This window comes from Nerophis lumbriciformis, linkage group LG11 (assembly GCF_033978685.3).
Source record: "Nerophis lumbriciformis linkage group LG11, RoL_Nlum_v2.1, whole genome shotgun sequence".
In the NCBI taxonomy this organism is placed as follows: domain Eukaryota; kingdom Metazoa; phylum Chordata; class Actinopteri; order Syngnathiformes; family Syngnathidae; genus Nerophis; species Nerophis lumbriciformis.
The window spans coordinates 46534632-46560063 of NC_084558.2; the positions used below are offsets into that span (position 1 = coordinate 46534632).

At 39.3% G+C, this 25432-nt stretch overlaps 1 protein-coding gene across 1 annotated transcript in view; it reads right to left on the bottom strand.

Moving 5' to 3' along the window:
- The window catches only part of sppl3 (signal peptide peptidase 3), an 83529-nt gene extending 58447 nt beyond the window's left edge, over positions 1–25082 (bottom strand). Inside the window, exon 1 of the mRNA XM_061966081.2 lies at positions 24633–25082. Within this exon, the coding sequence (XP_061822065.1) occupies positions 24633–24658 (26 nt within the window). The 5' untranslated portion in view covers positions 24659–25082. The remainder of the gene's footprint in view (positions 1–24632) is intronic.
- Between the last annotated feature and the right edge of the window lie 350 nt (positions 25083–25432).

Here is a 25432-nt window from a genome sequence, read left to right on the forward strand (position 1 = left end):
ATTTTCATAAAGTTTCGGTCTCGCAACTTCGGTAAACAGCCGCCATCTTTTTTCCCGGTAGAACAGGAAGCGCTTCTTCTTCTACGCAAGCAACCGCCAAGGTAAGCACCCGCCCCCATAGAACAGGAAGCGCTTCTTCTTCTACTGTAAGCAACCACCCGCCCGCGTAGAAGAAGAAAAAGCGCGCGGATATCACCGTACGTTTCATTTCCTTTGTGTGTTTACATCTATAAAGACCACAAAATGGCTCCTACTAAGCGACCGGGATCCGGTTCATGAAAAGACGCAATCTCTCCATCCGCACACGGATTACTATTTCACAGCAACTGATATTCCTGTGAACCGCACTTTGGATACAACGGGAGCACGTACGGTGAATATTCGCACCACAGGTCCTTCACTGTGGTTCTAGCTTGCCATGCTAATGGCCAGAAACTTCCACCCATGGTGATATTCAAAAGGAAGACCTTGCCAAAAGAGACCTTTCCAGCCGGCGTCATCATAAAAGCTAACTCGAAGGGATGGATGAAGAAAAGATGAGCGAGTGGTTAAGGTAAGTTTAAGTTTACGCGAAGAGGCCGGGTGGCTTTTTTCACGCAGCTCTGTCCATGTTGATATACGTATGTTTGTGATTGCACATTTGCGTACATTTTGGGAGTGAACAGAGTTGTTAGAACGCTGGTTTTTAATATATTATTAAAGTTTGACTGACCTATCTGACTGTTTTTTTGACATTCCTTTAGCGCAGTTAGATGCGGCTTACAACATGGGGCGGCTTATTGGTGGACAAAGTTTTGAAATATGCCGTTCATTGAAGGCGCGGCTTATAACCCAGGGCGCCTTATGGTGCGGAAAATACGGTACTTATGTATGTGGGTAAGTACCAATGTGTGCGCGTATGTATGTATTAATGAATGAATATACGTATGTGTGTATATATGTATGTATAATTGTGTGTACGTGTGTTTGTATATACAATAGATTTGTCTCCCAGTGTGTACGTGAGCCAAAGTATGGCCGCAGCCACCCAGAGAGCCCGACTCAAGACAGCAGATGCAGTACTCAGGGAAGTAGGGACCACCGGTTCCTTAGACAGATGCACCCAGCAGAGGACAAGGCACGGGACAAGCAGGGGACAGCCAGTGAGAGACCACATCCCACGCGAGCAGAAAGACGGAAAAAAAAAAAAGGAAGACGGTACACCCCGCCCCGAGTGGCCCAGAGACCCAGGAAGACTGCCCGTCCCCACCAGCAACCAGGCCCCCACGAACCCACCCACCCTCCAGAACAGCAGGGTGGAGCTCGCCCGAGGCAGCTCCACCCAAGTTGGCCGCCTGTGGACCGGCCAGCACGGGTCCACAGGAACCACCCGCAACTAGTATCATCATCGGCGGTCACTCGAACGATTATGACGATCCTCCTGGTAGGGGTGTATCCCTTTATGTAGGATGCCTGTGCGTGACTTAGTTTAACGTGGGGAGACTGGTGCACAGACAGTCACCACACGACCCTTGACAGAATCGGGTCAGGGTCCAGTGGCATGGAGTCCAAGACGACTGGGGACCCTTTTCTGCTGCAGCCTTCTTCCGCCATCGCAGCCGTTGTGGTAGTTCTTAAATCTACCGTCTTCCGCCTGCTCCGCCGTTGAGGTCTTCACCGTATCCCTGGCTAGGGGGCAGTCAAGTACTAGGCCTTTGCCAAGGGCCACCTGGGGTAACAGTAGTAGAGGGGTTAACCTCCTAGTGCCCCAAGACCCCATAGTGGAGCCTCCACTGCCGGATGCACTTTAACGTCATGCCCAGGACACTAAGCACCTAGTATAACAACAACAACTTATCCGTGATTGGAGAACATCTGCTGGTGACAGCTAGCTCTACCCTATTAGCTGGCACAATCCCGCTAAACAACACTATCGCCCCCTGGCGTATCAGAGACACACCGCACTGTGTGGCCAACGATCACATTTGATGTCGATCAGGACTTTAAAAGGCCTACCGTATTTTCCGCACTATAAGGCGCACCGGATTATTAGCCGCACCTTCTATGAATTACATATTTCATAATTTTGTCCACCAATAAGCCGCCCCGGACTAAAAGCCGCGCCTACGCTGCGCTAAAGTGAATGTCAAAAAAAACGCTGCGCTAAAGTGAATGTCAAAAAAACAGTCAGATAGTTCAGTCAAACTTTAATAATATATTGAAAACCAGCGTTCTAACAACTCTGTCCCAAAATGTACGCAAATGTGCAATCACAAACATAGTAAAATTCAAAATGGTGTAGAACAATAGCAACATAATGTTGCTTTAACGTTAATGTCACAACACACAAAATAAACATAGCGCTCACCTTCTGAAGTTATTCTTCATTCGTAAATCCTTCGAATTCTTCGTCTTCGGTGTCCGAATTGAAAAGTTGGGCGAATACGGGATCCAAAATGGCCGGTTCCGTCTCGTAGAAGTCATCGGGAGTCAGTGTCGCTGTTGTTCTGTGAATCCTGCCTTCCGGAAAGCTCGGACCACAGTTGTGACCGAAATATCTGCCCAAGCATTTACGATCCACTGGCAAATGTTGGCGTATGTCGTCCGAGGCTGTCTGCCCGTCTTAGTGAAGGTGTGTTCGCCTTCGGAGCTGTGTGAAAAAAGCCACCCGGCCTCTTCGCGTAAACTTCCCTTAACCACTCGCTCATCTTTTCTTCATCCATCCATCCCTTCGAGTTAGCTTTTATGATGACGCCGGCTGGAAAGGTCTCTTTTGGCAAGGTCTTCCTTTTGAATATCACCATGAGTGGAAGTTAGCATGGCAAGCTAGAACCACAGTGAAGGATGACTTCATTCCCTGTGGTGCGAATATTCACCGTACGTGCTCCCGTTCCACAGTGCGGTTCACAGGAATATCAGTTGCTGTGAAATACGGTAGTAATCCGTGTGCGGATGGAGAGATTGCGTCTTTTTATGAACCGGATCGCTTATTAGGAGCCATTTTGTGGTCTTTACAGATGTAAACAGGAAATGAAACGTACGGTGATATCCGCGCGTTTTTTCTTCTTCTTCCGGGGGCGGGTGAAGCGCTTCCTTTTCTATGGGGGCGGGTGAAGCGCTTCCTGTTCTATGGGGGCGGGTGCTTTCCTTGGCGGTTGCTTGCGTAGAAGAAGAAGCGCTTCCTGTTCTACCGGGAAAAAAGATGGCGGCTGTTTACCGAAGTTGCGAGACCGAAACTTTATGAAAATGAATCGTAATAAAGCGCACCGGGTTATTAGGCGCACTGTCAGCTTTTGAGAAAAATTGTGGTTTTTAGGTGCGCCTTATAGTGCGGAAAATACGGTACTGAAACCCACTACTACCGACCACGCAGTCTGATAGTTTATATATCAATGATGAAATCTTAACATTGCAACACATGCCAATACGGCCGGGTTAGCTTACTAAAGTATAATTTTAAATTCCGCGCGACATATCCTCCTGAAAACGTCTCGGTATGATGACGTCAGCGCGTGACGTCGCGGATTGTAGAGGACATTTTGGGACAGCATGGTGGCCAGCTATTAAGTCGTCTGTTTTCATCGCAAAATTCCACAGTATTCTGGACATCTGTGTTGGTGAATCTTTTGCAATTTGTTCAATGAGCAATAGAGACAGCAAAGAAGAAAGCTGTAGGTGGGAAGCGGTGTATTGCGGCCGACTTCAGCAACACAAACACGGCGGGTGTTTCATTGTTTACATTCCCGAAAGATGACAGTCAATCTTTACCATTGGCCTGTGGAGAACTGGGACAACAGAGACTCTTACCAAGAGGACTTTGAGTTGGATACGCAGATGCGGTACCGTGAGTACGCATGCAGCTGCGGCTTCCAAACATTTGATCGTTTGCCCGTACGTGCGTACCGCTATGTGCATGTCACGTATGTAACTTTGGGGACTTTGGGGAAATATAAGTGCTGTATGAACTTTGGGGAGCTGAACGGTACTTTGGGCTGTGGGATTGAGTGTGTTGTGCAGGTGTTTGAGTTGTATGGACGGGAGGGGGGAGGTGTTTGTTATGCAGGATTAATTTGTGGCATATTAAATATAAGCCTGGTTGTGTTGTGGCTAATAGAATATATATATGTCTTGTGTTTATTTACTGTTTTAGTCATTCCCAGCTGAATATCAGGTCCCACCCGCCTCTCACAGCATCTTCCCTATCTGAATCGCTCCCACTGCCCTCTAGTCCTTCACTCTCACTTTCCTCATCCACAAATCTTTCATCCTCGCTCAAATTAATGGGGAAATCGTCGCTTTCTCGGTCCGAAACGCTCTCGCTGCTGGTGGCCATGATTGTAAACAATGTGCGGATGTGAGGAGCTCCACAACCTGTGACGTCACGCTACTCGTCTGCTACTTCCGGTACAGGCAAGGCGTTTTTATCAGCGATCAAAAGTTGCAAACTTTATCGTCGATGTTCTCTACTAAATCCTTTCAGCAAAAATATGGCAATATCGCAAAATGATCAAGTATGACACATAGAATGGACCTGCTATCCCCGTTTAAATAAGAAAATCGCATTTCAGTAGGCCTTTAAACACGCGTGGAGACACAAAAAAGGCAAATAATTTAAGAAATCAAAGTCATTGAGTGCATAATGTTACATTATTGCATCAGAGGTGGGAACACTAATATTGTCTATACCAGGGGTGCTCATTACGTCGATTGCGATCTACCGGTCGATCTCGGAGGGTGTGTCAGTCGATCACCAGCCAGGCATTAAAAAAATAGTCCTAAAAATGAGCGATCATAAATCTTCACTATGACGTCACTTTCGTCACTTGATTGACATTCACGGCACCCGAGGGTCTTCTGAGATGACGCTGGCTGCTGCCAGCTCATTAAAATTACCGACTGGAAGGCGAGAAACACTTTATTTCAACAGACTCTGGCGCCGTACCTGTCGTCAAAACTCCAAAGACCGACTGCACAGTTGTAGAATAAAAGCTCTGCTTCATCCTGCCTGCCTGCCTGCGCTACCAAAACAAGAGTCTCAGAAAGCTGGCGTGCACAAGCTAGCAAGCTACGGAGTTTGCCGACAATGTATTTCTTGTAAAGTGTATACAAAGGAGTACGGAAGCTGGACAAATAAGATGCCAAAAAGCAACCACTTTCATGTGGTATTGGACAGAAAGGAGGACTTTTTTCTCCCCCATTCGAAAATGCGGACGTTTTTAACACCACTGTCTGATTCCTATCAATGCAAGTCATCAGAATCAGGTAATACACCAACTTATATTCTTGTCTTCATGAAAGAAAGGAATCTATATGTGTTAAACATGCCTGTATTATCTTTAAACACCTTAACTTGTTAACAATATTAACTATGTGTTAAACATGCTTGTATTATCGTTAAACACCTTTAACTTATTAACAATATTAACTATATGTGTTAAACATGCTTGTATTATCATTAAACACCTTTAACTTGTTAACAATATTAACTATATGTGTTAAACATGCTTGTATTATCTTTAAACACCTTTAACTTATTAATAATAACTATATGTATTAAACATGCTTGTATTATCATTAAACACCTTTAACTTGTTAACAATATTAACTATATGTATTAAACATACTTGTATAATCATTAAACACCTTTAATTTATTAACAATATTAACTATATGCATTAAACATTCTTGTATTATCATTAAACACCTTTAATTTATTAACAATATTAACTATGTGTTAAACATGATTGCATTATCATTAAACACCTTTAATTTATTAACAATATTAACTATATGTGTTAAACATGCTTGCATTATCATTAAACACTTTTAACTTATCAACAAAAACATATATTTCATAAATAAGTAAATATAAATTATATATATGAATCAGGTAGATCCCCACGACTTGATCAATTGAAAAGTAGCTCGCCTGCAGAAAAAGTGTGAGCACCACTTGTCTATACATTCTATATCTGCATCAAACACCACCACTGGAAATATTGACTGCAAAGACTACATTCTTCAAGGGGAACTGACCTGTTTTTTTTTTAGCAACTTTGCTTCTCGTTCACAATCCTGATGTAAGACAGGAACAAAGAAGTACTTTTTTTTTTTGCATTCTAAGTCATAATAGTTCTAGGTGGCTAGCACCGGTGCTCATGGGAATACTCAATTTTGCCTCTAAAGTTTCTATAAAATAAAAAAAACATAAAAAAAGCACCAACAATACTCCATTTACATGTCGTCACCTGAATATTAACCAAGTATTAGCCATAGTGTTGTTATACACGCTAACACAGAGGAACTACTTTTCGCGGTGCCGTGATCACAGAGCTAACAAGCTTGTGCTGCTTTATTGACATATTGAGCTGCTGCATGGCCTCTGAGTTGGTGAAAGTTAATTCTAGATGATATATCATGCCTCTCACCTGGATAGTAGAAGGTTGTGGACATAAACCCACGAGTTGGTCAACTTTGACATCCTGCTTAGACCCGGAGATGGCCAGAAAGACACGAAAATACTTTTGTTTGTATCCCTTTGTGTGGATGATGATGAATTGTTGATGTAAAGGGGGAAGATATAAACATCCCATCTTTATCTTTCTCCCTGTGAGAGCAGACATTGTACAGTAGGTGATTGTGTTCATGTATACCATTGTGTTTACTAACAGTACATGTAACCCACTCTATGGTCCATACCTGGTTTTAGGACAATGGTTTTGCAGCTTTTTCGGTACGTTTGTGGGAGTAAAGACAACTTTTTTCCTCTCAAAGTCATTTTGTTTTTTTGCTTGTCATCACAAACATTCTGCAGTAAACAAAGTATCATTGGTGTAGTGACTACTACAATACTTTTATTTCAAGTTAACATTTAGTAAACAACACTTTCAAATGGTTAATTATTATTTGTATTATTTAATGACTTGTGTATACATCAGTGCTTCTCACCAGTGTTTTATTTATTATTTGTATTATTTAATGAATTGTATACATCAGTGTTTTATTTATTATTTGTATTATTTAATGACTTGTATACATCAGTGCTTCTCACCAGTGTTTTTTTATTATTTGTATTCTTTAATGACTTGTATACATCAGTGCTTCTCACCAGTGTTTTATTTATTATTTGTATTCTTTAATCACTTGTATACATTAGTGCTTCTCACCAGTGTTTTATTTATTATTATTTATTATTTGTATTATTTAATGACTTGTATACATCAGTGGTTCTCACCAGTGTTTTATTTATTATTTGTATTCTTTAATGACTTGCATACATTAGTGCTTCTCACCAGTGTTTTATTTATTATTATTTATTATTTGTATTATTTAATGACTTGTATACATCAGTGCTTCTCACCAGTGTTTTATTTATTATTATTTATTATTTGCATTATTTAATGACTTGTATACATCAGTGCTTCTCACCAGTGTTTTATTTATTATTTGTATTCTTTAATGACTTGTATACATTAGTGCTTCTCACCAGTGTTTTATTTATTAATTATTATTTATTATTTGTATTATTTAATGACTTGTATACATCAGTGCTTCTCACCAGTGTTTTTATTTATTATTATTTATTATTTGCATTCTTTATAATGACTTGTATACATCAGTGCTTCTCACTATTGTTTTGGCAAACAACAAGCAGTGACCCACATTATGGAGTTTTTTAAAATTCTGTATCTTATATTTATTAAAAGTATTTTAAAGTTCAGTTTGAATTTGAGGTACGGTATAATCATGTGTACCAACACATAAAACATGTTAAATTATTATTTCGGTGGTAAAATGTTTTATCCACAAACAAAATGACTTTGAACAAAACGTGTCAGCAGAGTTTTTAGTACATGTTAATAAACCTTTGCAGACACATAAACAAAAAATCAGATAAAAAACAAAAATGTCTTAAAACACTTCCTTGTGGTCTACATAACATGTCATGGTGGTTCTTTGGTCAAAATGTTGCATAGACGTTGTTTTACAGACCACCTTCAGGACGCTTTCTTTGTTGTAGCGGTGTAGCGTGCAAGGCTGGGAGTGGAAGAAGTGTCAAAAGATGTATCTAACTGTTTTAATAACATTCAGACTTGACTTCAATCAATACCGGAGCAGCATCTCCTCATCCGTGGCTCACTAGTGCAAAAATAACGCCGGAAATGTGTACAGTGAAAAACCGTCCGACCGGAACTCTGTAATAACTAAAGTTCCTTGGGTGAATAATATCAACCCACTACACCAGTAGTTTTTAGCACGTCCATAGCGAGTCTACTGACAGATATAAGTTGGAACTTAACGCTACTTTATATTAGAAATGGCAACAACGGAGAATGAATCCTCATAACAAGTAGACAAAAAATAATAATCTTGTGGCTACGGTGTCGGCACGGACTACAATGGTGGATGCACACACATTTTCAGGACTGCAGATCCCCAAATACACATCAGCAGGAACCAGAAGGTAAGATAAGTTGGGTTTGCATGATATTTCGAAACAAAACACCAGATAATAAGTCTGCTAATAGATGCCATTTTGGGGTCCTTATACACAAAACATAATACACTATGTCGAAGCACAGTATGCCTGACTATGGTAGCCGTAATGCTCCGACGGTGCGGCTTCATAGCTTACCAAAGTCTTGGTAAAACATTTTCACAAATTTTTGAGCGCCGTGTGTTCTATATTCTCAATGGAACATCAAAGTTTTAGGCTTGCTTGCTAACGTCATCTTGCAGTCCACACGTATCTCTGATCCACTATGGACTGGACTCTTACTATTATGTTGGATCCACTATGGACTGGACTCTCACAATATTATGTCAGACCTACTCGACATCCATTGCATTCGGTCTCCCCTGGGGGGGGGGGTTACCCACATATTCACATCTACGTCCCACTGGGGTGAGTTTTTCCTTGCCCTGGGCTCTGTACCGAGGATGTCGTTGTGGCTTGTGCAGCCCTTTGAGACACTTGTGATTTAGGGCTACATAAATAAACATTGATTGATTGATTGATGTGTGACTGCCGTCTACTGGTAACACTTATCATTACACCATGTACCAAATAAAATTGCTTGGAGGTCGGTAAGCACAACCAGAATTATTCCGTACATTTTTGAGAAAATTAAAGGATTTTTTAGTGAACCTTATACTCCGTAAAATGTGCCCCCCCCCCGCCCCCCCGAATAAATTAGTGGGAGTGTTTAATCTCCCAGTTGGGACCAATACAGTAGTTCAGTCACAAGGACATTCTGTGAGTGCCTGCAAGTCCAAATTGAGGGCAGGATTACTGGTGATCTGCGGTGAAACTAAAGTCTGTCAAGGAGGTTTTAGTCATCACAGACTGTTACCAACAAGTGAATTTGTCAGCAATTAATTGCATTCATGATTTTTGCCCACAAGGTCAACAAATAAAAGGTTGTTTTGTATTGTCATTTTAAAAACATTGAATTGTTTTTATCAAATTAAGTGTGTCCTTCCAGATATGACTGTGACAGCACTTAACACCTGAAATGAAATCCTGTTCATGTGCTGTTAATATCTGATTACTTTTGTTACACGTGTGTTCAAATGTAACAAATATTTATTTTTCACCTGCCAATGTGTGATAGTACTGTAGGGCAATACCCCAAATGGGAGTATCAATGCAATACCAAGTGGTTACAGGCAGTATTGATCACATCCATACTGACACTTTATATTTTAGATCACAATTATAATCAGACTTGAGGATGGCGGTATAACAAGTAAATGTTGACATTATTTAATTACACACAATATTGGGATCAAAATCAATTCAACAGTGTAAAATAAGTCAACATAAGTAGAGATGTCCGATAATGGCTTTTTAGCCGATGTCCGATATCGTCCAACTCTTAATTACCGATTCCGATATCAACCGAAACCGATATATACAGTCATGGAATTAACACATTATTATGCCTAATTTTGTTGTGATGCATTAAACAATGTAACAAGGTTTTCCAAAATAAATCAACTCAAGTTATGGACAAAAATGCCAACATGGCACTGCCATATTTATTATTGAAGTCACAAAGTGCATTCTTTTTTTTTAACATGCCTCAAAACAGCAGCTTGGAATTTGGGACATGCTCTCCCTGAGAGAGCATGAGGAGGTTGAGGTGGGCGGGTAGGGGGTAGCGGGGGGGTGTATATTGTAGCGTCCCGGAAGAGTTAGTGCTGCAAGGGCTTCTGGGTATTTGTTCTGTTGTGTTTATGTTGTGTTACGGTGCGGATGCTCTCCCGAAATGTGTTTGTCATTCTTGTTTGGTGTGGGTTCACAGTGTGGCGCATATTTGTAACAGTGTTAAAGATGTTTATACGTCCACCCTCAGTGTGACCTGTATGGCTGTTGACCAAGTATGCTTGGCATTCACTTGTGTGTGTGAAAAGCCGTAGATATTATGTGACTGGGCCGGCACGCAAAGGAAGTGCCTTTAAGGTTTATCGGCGCTCCGTACTTCTCCCTACGGCGTTTTAAAAAATCATAAATTTTACTTTTTTGAAACAGATACCGATACATTTAAAACCGATACCGATAATTTCCGATATTACATTTTAAAGCATTTATCAGCCGATAATATCGGCAGTCTGATATTATCGGACTTCTCTAAACATAAGTATTGGCCCTTAGGAATGACTTCTTTCCTGAGTTTGTAAACAAAAAATGCTGTTTGTAAAATATTGATCTAATCACTGTAATATTGACCGTATCCTCATATTCTACTTTGTGTCGCTGCTGTTGATATTTGGATAGATCTGTCCAACTGTGTCTACATTCCAAAGGTCTAGCTTAGCAGTTAACATGGGCTCATGTATGTAGTGTAGCATGTCAAACTGTTGCTCATCCTCCAGTGATAAAGTTACTTGTAAGAAATGTACTTTACTTGCCGCCAGGCAGGTGAAGATCTTAAAGTTAAAGTACCAATGATTGTCACACACACACTAGGTGTGGCGAAATTATCCTCTGCATTTGACCCATCACCCTTGATCACCCCCTTGGGAGGTGAGCGGAGCAGTGAGCAGCAGCGGTGGCCGCGCCCGGGAATAATTTTTGATGATTTAACCCCCAATTCCAACCCTTGATGCTGAGTGCCTAGCAGGGAGGTCATTTTTATAGTCTTTGGTATGACTCGGCTGGGGTTTGAACTCACAACCTACCGATCTCAGGGCGGACACTCTAACCACTAGGCCACTGAGTAGGTAATGTAGATGAATACATCATTAAAAGTGTGGAGGGACGTTAGCCGCTAGCAAGGACGCTACATGTTTGTTGCACTCAGCTGGACTGTGTGACAACAGTATTCAAAACCACATCATTTATGTATGGAATTGTAATTCTGTCGATAATAATTAAATCCCATTTGATGATGTCCTTAGATGTGCTCACAAGCGGAAAAATAAGCTCAGCAGTCTTTAGTGTCCACAGGTTACTTGTCTGGACGGTTGTCAAATTTTAAAACTACAGTCTTCTTTTAAAAAGGCAAAAGTGTTTGAACAGAAAACATTGATATTGACAACAAGGATACAGCACAGGGGAGTAAATATCACTGAAGGCTACACACAAACATATGAGGTGACAGATACAACAAGAGTGACACCCGAAGAGTTGTTGATTTACTACAAAACCCAAAACCAGTGAAGTTGGCACGCTATGTAAATGGTAAATAACAACAGAATACAATGATTTGCAAATCTTTTTCAACCTATATTCAATTGAATAGACTGCAAAGGCAAGATACTTAACGTTTGAACTGATAAACGTTGACATTTTTTGCAAATATCTCATTTAGAATTTGATCCCTGCAACATGTTTCAAAAAAGCTGGCACAAGGGGCAAAAAAGACTGGGAAAGTTGAGGAATGCTCATCAAACACTTATTTGGAACATCCCACAGGTGAACAGGCTAATTGGGAACAGGTGGGTGCCATGATTGGGTATAAAAGCAGCTTCCATGAAATGCTCAGTCATTCACAAACAAGGATGGGGCGAGGGTCACCACTTTGTGAACCAATGCGTGGGTAAATTGTTGAACAGTTTAAGAACAACATTTCTCAACAAGCTGTTGCAAGGAATTTAGGGATTTCACCATCTACGGTCCATAATATTGTCAAAAGGTTCAGAGAATCTGGAGAAATCACTGCACATAAGTGGCAAGCCCGTGACTTTCGATCCCTCAGCATAAAAAAAACGACATCAGTGTGTAAAGGATATCACCACATGGGCTCAGGAACACTTCATTAAACCACTGTCAGTAACTACAGTTCGTAACTACATTTGTAAGTGCAAGTTAAAACTCTACTATGCAGAGCCAAAGCCATTTATCAACAACACCCAGAAACGCCGCCGGCTTCGCTGGGCCCGAGCTCATCTAAGATGGACTGATGCAAAGTGGAAACGTGTTCTGCGGTCTGACGAGTCCACATTTCAAATTGTTTTTGGAAACTGTGGACGTCGTGTCCTCCGGACCAAAGAGGAAAATAACCATCTGGATTGTTATAGGCACACAGTTCAAAAGCCAGCATCTGTGATGGTATGGGGGTGTATTAGTGCCCAAGGCATGGGTAACTTACACATCTATGAAGGCACCATTAATGCTGAAAGGTACATAGAGGTTTTGGAGTAACATCCAAGCAACGTTATCATGGACGCCCCTGCTTATTTCAACAAGACAATGCCAAGCCACGTGTTACAACAGCGTGGCTTCGTAGTACAAGAGTGCGGGTACTAGACTGGCCTGCCTGTAGTCCAGATCTGTCTCCCATTGAGAATGTGTGGCGCATTATGAAGCGTACAATAACACAACGGAGACCCCGGACTGTTGAACAACTTAAGCTGTACATCAGGCAAGAATGGGACACAATTCCACCTGGAAAGCTTCAAAAATTGGTCTCCTCAGTTCCCAAACATTTACTGAGTGTTGTTAAAAGGAGAGGCCATGTAACACAGTGGTAGAAATGCCCCTGTGCCAACTTTTTTGCAATGTGTTGCTGCCATTAAATTCTAAGTTAGATCGATGTTCGGCATATTGATATATATAATCGGTTATTGTTTTGTGATACTGATAATGCTCTACCACCACCGCTATCATTTTAATGTAACAATCTAAACAATTTAAACTGGTTACTTTGACCCACATGCAAGTGCACCTCTCTGCCTTAAGCATGGTCCCGCCCACTGCGCCATCTGATTGGTTACGCAGACTGAGCACAAGCCAATGAGAAGCTGGGAGAGAAGAGATGACCCCCGGTGGGTAGAAAGTACATTCAGACAGGAAAAGCTTGACAAATTGTAATATACATGTACTAATATGACACAACAACTTGATGAACATGAGCAGCATCTGCTCGCTCAGACCTGGGCAAAATTCAGCCCGCGGGCCACATGCGGGTCATTTAGATTTTCAATCCGGTCTGCCGGACGTTCTACATTATTTTTTTAGACCTTTAACATCAAAACTATCGCCGCCATTATGATGTGAAGTGCTGTTTTTAAATACTGCAAGTCTTGAACTATAGAAAGTATTTCAATGGTTGAAATCTGCGCTTTTGGGTGTCATAGGAGTTATTACGGGAATCTACGTCACAGCAGCTCAGACGAGGAAAAAACCGGAGTGGGTGGAGTTTGTTTTCAGAGCAGCAAGCCTGAAAACACCATCCATCCATCCATCTTCTTCCGCTTATCAGAGGTCGGGTCGCGGGGGCAGCAGCCTAAGCAGAGAAGCCCAGACTTTCCTCTCCCCAGCCACTTCGCCCAGCTCTTCCTGGGGTATCCTGAGGCGTTCCCAGGCCAGCCGGGAGACATAGTCTTCCCAACGTGTCCTGGGTCTTCCCCGTGGCCTCCTACCGGTCGGACGTGCCCTAAACACCCCCTGACCAGATGCCTGAACCACCTCATCTGGCTCCTCTCCATGTGGAGGAGCAGCAGCTTTACTCTGAGTCCCTCCCGGATGGCAGATCTTCTCACCCTATCTCTAAGGGAGATCCCCGCCACCCAGCGGAGGAAACTCATTTCGGCCGCTTGTACCCGTGATCTTGTCCTTTCGGTCATAACCCAAAGGTCATGACCATAGGTGAGGATGGGAACGTAGATCGACCGGTAAATCGAGAGCTTTGCCTCCCGGCTCAGCTCCTTCTTCACCACAACGGATCAATACAGCGTCCGCATTACTGAAGACGCCGCACCGATCCGCCTGTCGATCTCACGATCCACTCTTCCCTCACTCGTGAACAAGACTCTGAGGTACTTGAACTCCTCCACTTGGAGCAGGGTCTCCTCCCCAACCCGGAGATGGCACTCCACCCTTTTCCGGGCGAGAACCATGGACTCGGACTTGGAGGTGCTGCTTTCCATCCCAGTCGCTTCACACTCGGCTGCGAACCGATCCAGTGAGAGCTGAAGATCCTGGCCAGATGAAGCCATCAGGACCACATCATCTGCAAAAAGCAGAGACCTAATCCTGCAGCCACCAAACCGGATCTCCTCAATGCCTTGACTGCGCCTAGAAATTCTGTCCTTAAAAGTTACGAACAGAATCGGTGACAAAGGGCAGCCTTGGCGGAGTCCAACCCTCACTGGAAACGTGTCCGACTTACTGCCGGCAATGCGGACCAAGCTCTGACACTGATCGTACAGGGAGCGGACTGCCACAATTAGACAGTCCGATACCCCATACTCTCTGAGCACTCCCCACAGGACTTCCCGAGGGACACGGTCGAATGCCTTCTCCAAGTCCACAAAACACATGTAGACTGGTTGGGCAAACTTCCATGCACCCTCAAGGACCCTGTCGAGAGTATAGAGCTGGTCCACAGTTCCACAACCAGGACGAAAACCACTGTTCCTCCTGAATCCGAGGTTCGACTATCCGGCGTAGCCTCCTCTCCACGTGTGTCAGAAACGGATGCAGATTTTTAAAACAAAGTTCTGCATAAAAGTGATAATATATCATATTGTAGGTGTTTATTACACTTTGCATTCACATATTGCAGTTTGTTAAATTTTTCTGTGTTTTGCTTGATTGTCAAATATGTCTTATCAAGGAGCAATGCTCATATGTTGTTAATATTCAGTCTTTTATTGTTCATAGTTAATATTGTAAATCCCACTTTCTTCATTTTCGTGTACATTTTGGGTGTAAGATTCAGTAAAAAAAAAGAAAAAAAAAAAGTAAAATGCCATTCCTTTTTTTGAGGTGGTCTGTCAAAACGTTTTTAGAACTCTATTGGACATTGTGACTTTTGGTATTAGTGTTCCTGAAAAAAAGGGACACTTATCACACATACTCAGTGAGAAAGAAAAAAAATGTAAAAAGAAAACATAAATAATTAAATTGTTATATGTATCCGTGTAACGTTATTTTCCATTTAACTTCACCAGTTTTAGATTATTTTTATTCAAAATCGCTGAATTGTCACATTTGCCGTTCAAATACTGAGAAGAGACGGTGCAGTGATCAGGCACGTCACCGAGTTGTGCCTCAACATGGATTGTGCAACGACTCGGCTAACCGCTGGCCTGCTGTGCAGTGAGACCGTATTGCTATATGAACTATATTATACATTTCCATAGTTTAGTTAGCTGAGGTATATAATGTACAGTGTATTTTGTCAACAACTGTATGTGTGTAACGTATTTCTTGTGCTGAGCAATCATAAAACTGCTGCGAAGACGCACTGTGTGAGGCTCGCAGTAATCCCGCCTCCTGGTGCCGGTTAATGCATCCCCGCGCAGAATGCACCCCCCGACGGGAGCGCCACACCAACCAAAGCCCACACCCAAACCCTCCACGTGCAAGACCGAATCCACCCAAAAAAAGTCACTTAACAAGAAGCCAAAAAGTGCAAAAACAACAATGCTCGCGCCGTAGGAGCCGTGAACGACTGCAGGGACACACCATTAGGTACACCTGCAGACTGCAGCACGGATTTCATATTTCATTCATTCACAACTCCTCCAACACGAACACCACTGTTCCCGCACTTATAAGTAAAGGTAAGACCATAATAACGTTTTTTTTTTTATTTAATGTGCTTTTTTGTGTGCTACAGTTTGTATGTGTAAAGTTAAAGTACCAATGATTGTCACACACACACTAGGTGTGGTGAAATTTGTTCTCTGTATTTGACCCATCCCCTTGATCACCCCTTGGGAGGTGAGGGGAGCAGTGGGCAGCAGCGGCGCCACGCCTGGGAATAATTTTTGGTGATTTAACCCCCAATTCCAACCCTTGATGCTGAGTGCCAAGCAGGGAAGAATGCTGGTATGAGCTTTTTGTCATGACTTGGACTATGACGTGGTTTGTTCTCCCGTGGTGCAAATGAACTGGACTGGTCAAGGCTTGAAGGTGCGTACATGATTTATTTAAACTATCAAAAAAGGAATAAACGAAAAGCGCGCACAGGGGCGGAGGTACAAAACTAGACTATAAACACAAAACTTGCACATTGGCAGAAACTATGAACAATTAAACAAAACACTAACTGTGGCTTAATAAACAAAAACTTACTTGGCATGGAACCGGCATGAAAAAAAGAGTAGCAAGGGTCATCAGGGTGTGGAGAGTGTGCAGGAGCGTAAATGCGGGGATGTCGTCAGGCCGAACAACAGAAAATGAATGAACTTAAATACTATGGACATGATTAGTGAAAGCAGGTGCGTGACTCAAAACGTGAAACAGGTGCGTGACGTGACAGGTGAAAACTAATGGTTGCTATGGTGACAAGAGTGCACAATGAGTCCAAACGTGGAACAGGTGCGTGACGTGACAGGTGAAACTAATGGTTGCTATGGTGACAAAACAAAACAAAAGTGCACAAAAAGTCCAAAATTTAAACCGAACATTACTAAAACAAGACATGATCACACAGACATGACACTTTTAAACATAACCCGTTAACTGCTGCCAATCAAATGGTGAATAAGATGCTTGCTCGTAGTAGAAATATGCAAGTAGTCCCTTACAGTAGAAACAGAGAGATTAATTTTATTGCAGGGACACAAAGATAATAGTTTGTGAAACACAACAAGAAGCAAAGCACACTTGTCGTGCATGATTTGTATCCCTGAAATATGTGTGTGTGTGTGTGTGTGTGTAGGCTGCCGAATAATGCATAATATTACAAATATTATCATATTGTTACAATCGTGCCTTGATAAGTATGTTCATAATGGAAGCTATGACATTTTCAACTAAATATTATTGCATTTGTACACTACGTGTTGTCTTAACTATTTGACATGTTACAGTGTAATATGCATGTCAATATCAACACTTGAGAATTTGGAACAATTTCTATAATCACAGCTCACGTTATGAAGGGATGCCAATTATTTCAAGGACACAAAACTCGAGAGAGATTTTTATATAACTTTATAAGAGATTTTTTTTTTCCAGATAAATATGCTTCATGCATTTCAACAAAGTGTTGGAGTTAGTAATAGTACTAAATGTTGATGCCAAAATGTCACTTATACTGCAGATGTAGCCAAATATAAACATCGATTAGTCACTACTAATAGTCTGATTGGTGGATCTCTTGCATGAATGTATGGAAAACATATTGTTTTATGTCTAGCATGAATTTATGTAAGAGATCACTTATGTTCATCTTATATAATGTATGGAAATTATATCATCTTATATCTAGTATGATTTTATGTAAGGGACAACTTATGTTCATGGTCATCTTATATAATGTATGGACATAATAAGTTATGGTCACCTTATATAATTTAAGTAAATTAAAATGTATGTTTATGGTCATCTTATATCATTTATGGAAATGATAACTTATGTTCATGGTCATCTTATATAATGTATAGAAATTATCACTTATGTTCATGGCCATCTTATATAAAGTTAAAGTTAAAGTACCAATGATTGTCACATACACACTAGGTGTAGCGAAATTATTCTCTGCATTTGACCCATCACCCTTGATCACCCCCTGGGAGGTGAGGGGAGCAGTGGGCAGCAGCAGTGGCCGCGCCCGGGAATCATTTTGGTGATTTAACCCCCAATTCCAACCCTTGATGCTGAGTGCCAAGCAGGGAGGTAATGGGTCCCATTTTTAATAGTCTTTGGTATGACTCGGCCGGGGTTTGAACTCACAACCTACCGATCTCAGGGCGGACACTCTAACCACTAGGCCACTGAGTAGGTATATAATTTATGTAAATGACAACTTATGTTCATGGTCATCTTATATAATGTATGGAAATGATAACCTATGTCCATGGTCATCCTATATGATGTATGGAAATGACAACTTATGGCCATGGTCATCTTATATAATGCATGGAAATGATAACTTATGGTCATCTTATATAATTTATGTAAACAACAACTTATGTTCATGGTCGTCTTGTATAATGTATGGAAATGTCAACTTATTTCCATGGTCATCTTATATAATTTATGTAAATGATAATTTATGTCCATGGTCATCGTATAACATGTTTGGAAATGATAACTTATGTCCATGGTCATCTTATATAATATATTGAAATTACAACTTATGTCCATGGTCATCTTATATAATGTATATAAATGATAACTTATGGTCACCTTATGTAATTTATGTAAATGACAACTTATGTTCATGGTCATTTTATATAATTTATGTAAATGACAACTTATGTCCATGGTCATCTTATATAATTTATGGAAATTATAACTTATGTCCATGGTCATCTTATATAATGTATGGAAATGACAACATATGTCCATGGTCATCTTATATAATTTATGGAAATTATAACTTATGTCCATGGTCATCTTATATAATGTATGGAAATGACAACATATGTCCATGGTCATCTTATATAATGTATGGAAATGATACCTTATGTCCATGGTCATCTTATATAATGTATGGAGATGATAACTTATGGTCATCTTACATAGTTTATGTAAAAGACAACTTATGTTCATGGTCATCTTATATAATGTATGGAAATGATAACCTATGTCCATGGTCATCCTATATAATGTATGGAAATGATAACTTATGGCCATGGTCATCTTATATAATGCATGAAAATGATAACTTATGGTCATCTTATATAATTTATGTAAATGACAACTTATGTTCATGGTCATCTTATATAATTTATGGAAGTGACAACTTATGTCCATGGCCAGCTTATATAATGCATAGAAATGAGAACTTATGGCCATGGTCATCTTATATAATGTATGGAAATGACAACTTATGTTCATGGTCATCTTATGTCATTTATGGAAATATAACTTATGTTCATGGTCCTCTTATATAATGTATGGAAATGACAACTTATGTCCATGGTCATCTTATATAATGCATGGAAATATAACTATGGTCATCTTACATAATGTATGGATATATAACTTATGTCCATGGTCCTCTTATATAATTTATGTAAATGACAACTTATGTCCATGGTCATCTTATATAATTTATGGAAATTATAACTTATGTCCATGGTCATCTTATATAATGTATGGAAATGACAACATATGTCCATGTTTATCTTATATAATGTATGGAAATGATACCTTATGTCCATGGTCATCTTATATAATGTATGGAGATGATAACTTATGGTCATCTTACATAGTTTATGTAAATGACAACTTATGTTCATGATATCTTGTATAATGTATGGAAACAATAACTTATGTCCAGGGTCATCTTATACAATGTATGGAAATGATAACTTATGTTCATGGTCATCTTATATGATGTATGGAAATGACAACTTATGTCCATGGTCATCTTATATAATGTATGGAAATATTACTTATGTTCATGGTCTTCTTATATAATTTATGGAAATGATAACTTATGTCCATGGTCATCTTATATAATGTATGGAAATGACAACTTATGTTCATGGTCATCTTATATAATGTATGGAAATGATAACTTATGGTCATCTTATATAATTTATGTAAATGACAACTTATGTTCATGGTCATCTTATATCCATCCATTTTCTACCGCTTATTCCCTTTGGGGTAGCGGGGGGCGCTGGAGCCTATCTCAGTTACAATCGGGCGGAAGGCGGTGTACACCCTGGACAAGTCACCACCTCATCGCAGGTCCAACACAGATATAATTTATGTAAATGACAACTTATGTTCACGGTCGGCTTATATAATGTATGGAAATGATAACTTATGTCCATGGTCATCTTATATAATGTATGGAAATGATAAGTTATGGTCATCTCATATCATTAATGTAAATGACAACTTATGTTCATGGTCATTATATATAATGGTCGTCTTGTATAATGTATGGAAATGACAACTTATGTTCATGGTCATCTTATATAATGTATGTAAATGACAACTTATGTTCATGGTCATCTTATATAATTTATGTAAATGACAACTTATGTTCACGGCCGTCTTATATAATGTATGGAAATATAACTTATGTCCATGGTCATCTCATATAATGTATGGAAATTATAACTTATGTCCATGGTCATCTTATATAATGTATGGAAATGATAAGTTATGGTCATCTCATATTATTAATGTAAATGACAACTTATGTTCATGGTCATTATATATAATGGTCGTCTTGTATAATGTATGGAAATGACAACTTATGTTCACGGTCGTCTTACATAATGTATGGAAATGACAACTTATGTTCATGGTCATCTTATATAATGTATGGAAATGATAACTTATGGTCATCTTATATAATTTATGTAAATGACAACTTATGTTCATGGTCATCTTATATAATTTATGTAAATGACAACTTATGTTCACGGCCGTCTTATATAATGTATGGAAATATAACTTATGTCCATGGTCATCTCATATAATGTATGGAAATGATATCTTATGTCCATGGTCATCTTATATAATGTATGGAAATGATAAGTTATGGTCATCTCATATCATTAATGTAAATGACAACTTATGTTCATTATATATAATGGTCGTCTTGTATAATGTATGGAAATGACAACTTATGTCCATGGTCATCTTATATAATGTATGGAAATGACAACTTATGTCCATGGTCATCTTATATAATGTATGGAAATGACAACTTATGTCCATAGTCATCTTATATAATGTATGGAAATGACAACTTATGTCCATGGTCATCTTATATAATGTATGGAAATGACAACTTATGTCCATGGTCATCGTATATAATGTATGGAAATGACAACATATGTCCATGGTCATCTTATATAATGTATGGAAATGACAACTTATGTCCATGGTCATCTTATATCATTTATGCAAATGACAACTTATGTTCATGGTCGTCTAGTATAATGTATGGAAATGATTACTTATGTTCACGGTTGTCTTATATAATGTATGTAAATGACAACTTATGTTCATGGTCATCTTATATAATGTATGGAAATGACAACTTATGTCCATGGCCATCTTATATAATGTATGGAAATGACAACTTATGTCCATGGTCATCTTATATAATGTATGGAAATGACAACTTATGTCCATGGTCATCTTATATAATGTATGGAAATGACAACTTATGTCCATGGTCATCTTATATAATGTATGGAAATGACAACTTATGTCCATGGTTGTCTTGTATAATGTATGGAAACAATAACTTATGTCCAGGGTCATCTTATACAATGTATGGAAATGACAACTTACGTCCATAATCATCTTATATAATGTATGGAAATGACAACTTATGTCCATGGTCATCTTATATAATGTATGGAAATGACAACTTATGTCCATGGTTGTCTTGTATAATGTATGGAAACAATAACTTATGTCCAGGGTCATCTTATATAATGTCTGGAAATGACAACTTATGTCCATGGTCATCTTATACAATGTATGGAAATGACAACTTATGTCCATGGTCATCGTATATAATGTATGGAAATGACAACATATGTCCATGGTCATCTTATATAATGTATGGAAATGACAACTTATGTCCATGGTCATCTTATATCATTTATGCAAATGACAACTTATGTTCATGGTCGTCTAGTATAATGTATGGAAATGACCACTTATGTTCACGGTTGTCTTATATAATGTATGTAACTGACAACTTATGTTCATGGTCATCTTATATAATGTATGGAAATGACAACTTATGTCCATGGCCATCTTATATAATGTATGGAAATGACAACTTATGTCCATGGTCATCTTATATAATGTATGGAAATGACAACTTATGTCCATGGTCATCTTATATAATGTATGGAAATGACAACTTATGTCCATGGTCATCTTATATAATGTATGGAAATGACAACTTATGTCCATGGTTGTCTTGTATAATGTATGGAAACAATAACTTATGTCCAGGGTCATCTTATATAATGTATGGAAATGACAACTTACGTCCATAATCATCTTATATAATGTATGGAAATGACAACTTATGTCCATGGTCATCTTATATAATGTATGGAAATGACAACTTATGTCCATGGCCATCTTATATAATGTATGGAAATGACAACTTATGTCCATGGTCATCTTATATAATGTATGGAAATGACAACTTATGTCCATAATCATCTTATATAATGTATGGAAATGACAACTTATGTCCATGGTCATCTTATATAATGTATGGAAATGACAACTTATGTCCATGGTCATCTTATATAATGTATGGAAATGACAACTTATGTCCATGGTCATCTTATATAATGTATGGAAATGACAACTTATGTCCATGGTTGTCTTGTATAATGTATGGAAACAATAACTTATGTCCAGGGTCATCTTATATAATGTATGGAAATGACAACTTACGTCCATAATCATCTTATATAATGTATGGAAATGACAACTTATGTCCATGGTCATCTTATATAATGTATGGAAATGACAACTTATGTCCATGGTTGTCTTGTATAATGTATGGAAACAATAACTTATGTCCAGGGTCATCTTATATAATGTATGGAAATGACAACTTATGTCCATGGTCATCTTATATAATGTATGGAAATGACAACTTATGTCCATGGTCATCGTATATAATGTATGGAAATGACAACATATGTCCATGGTCATCTTATATAATGTATGGAAATGACAACTTATGTCCATGGTCATCTTATATCATTTATGCAAATGACAACTTATGTTCATGGTCGTCTAGTATAATGTATGGAAATGACCACTTATGTTCACGGTTGTCTTATATAATGTATGTAAATGACAACTTATGTTCATGGTCATCTTATATAATGTATGGAAATGACAACTTATGTCCATGGCCATCTTATATAATGCATGGAAATGACAACTTATGTCCATGGTCATCTTATATAATGTATGGAAATGATAAGTTATGGTCATCTTATATCATTAATGTAAATGACAACTTATGTTCATGGTCATCTTATATAATTTACGTTCATGGTCGTCTTGTATAATGTATGGAAATGACAACTTATGTTCATGGTCGTCTTATATAATGTATGGAAATGACAACTTATGTTCATCTTACACAATCTATGTAAATGACAACTTATGTTCATGGTCATCTTATATAATGCATGGAAATGATAACTTATGCTCATCTTATATCATTTATGTAAATGACAACTTATGTTCATGGTCATCTTATATAATGTATGGAAATGATAACTTATGGTCATCTTATATAATGTATGGAAATGACAACTTATGTACATGGTCATCTTATATAATGTATGGAAATGACAACTTATGTCCATGGTTGTCTTGTATAATGTATGGAAACAATAACTTATGTCCAGGGTCATCTTATATAATGTATGGAAATGACAACTTATGTCCATAATCATCTTATATAATGTATGGAAATGACAACTTATGTCCATGGTCATCTTATATAATGTATGGAAATGACAACTTATGTCCATGGTTGTCTTGTATAATGTATGGAAACAATAACTTATGTTCATGGTCGTCTTATATAATGTACGGAAATGATAACTTATGTTCATGGTCGTCTTATATAATGTATGGAAATGACAACTTATGTTCATCTTACACAATCTATGTAAATGACAACTTATGTTCATGGTCATCTTATATGCAGTCAGTGTTTAGAATTACACAAGGTGAAATGTGTTGTCTTATATTTAGTGTCGTCTTATGTCCGGCCCATGACATATTTGTGTGGACATCCAACTGCTGCTCCAGCTCAGATGTCACTACAGTGGACATGTTTTTTTTGTTTTTTTATGTGCAATAATTGCACAGCAGCAAGCTAGCTTAGCATGTAGCTGCAAAGCAGCCCCGGTTGTTATGTTTGCACGGCTAAAACTGGACTAATCAGCTTAACGCTGTCATGCAACGCGGTGTCGGAGCACACGACGGCACGAACAGCGTGTGCAATATAAGAAGTGCAAAATGAGACTATTGTCATTATGATGGAAGTTACAATATTGCAAGTGACCTCGGCTCACTCAATGGCCTTAGCAGCATCGCCTTACAGGGTGCATTAAAATGTGACATATTCCTCCGTGAAGACCACTTGGGTTGAAAAAAAAAAAGATGCAATAAGTATAAAATAGAGACATTATTGGTGACAATGGCTGCGGTCTCGCTACATTGATGCTAACTAGCGATGCTAAGGCTATGCTAACGCTAGCTCGCCACTCACCAGGAGGAGTAGCCTTGCTCCGCCATGTCGCCGACAACGGTGGCCTCTGACACGGACTCCGGGCTCCGTGACGAGCCGCTGGGGTGCGGGATGCTCTCAGGCCCTTTCAGCGGCTACTTGTCGGTGCCAACACGGGGATGTGATGCATCCTGACGGCGGACGGCAGGAGCCACACGAAGCCGAATGCGGTGCACTTGAAGCGGCGGTGATGAGACAAAGCAACGCCGGGAGTAAAAAAAAAAGACAAAAAAGTCCGCGCTTATTTCTGCTGATTTTAAAGTCCTGTCGTCCCTGGCCGCCGACGAGGCTCGATGTCCAGCGCCGCTACAGCCACAATAGATCCATACTAGCGCGATGTTGCTAGCTTAAAGAAGTGTTATGGAAGACGTTTGGCTTTGTTGTCTATGACGAGGGCCGCGGGAGCGCGCACACTCGCCCTGCTGTGCTGTGCTGTGCTGTGCTGGGAGCGCGCGGGCGCGTGCACGCTAAGAGAGACTTTTTTTTTTTTTTTTTGCAAAAAGGACGCGCACTCGGAGGCTTTTTGTGCGTGCACTCAAAATACTTGACGAGCTAAAACATCTTTATATGAAAATGTTTTCTCATTTTGCAAATGCAACATTATTAGACTAAAACATTATTGTTTGTATTTCAACAACAACATTATTACACTAAATCATGATTGTTTGTATGTAAACAAAAACATTATTACACAAAAAAATATAGTTTGTATGTAAACAACAACATTATTACACTAAAACATCATTGTTTGTATGCAAACAACAACATTATTAGACTAAAAC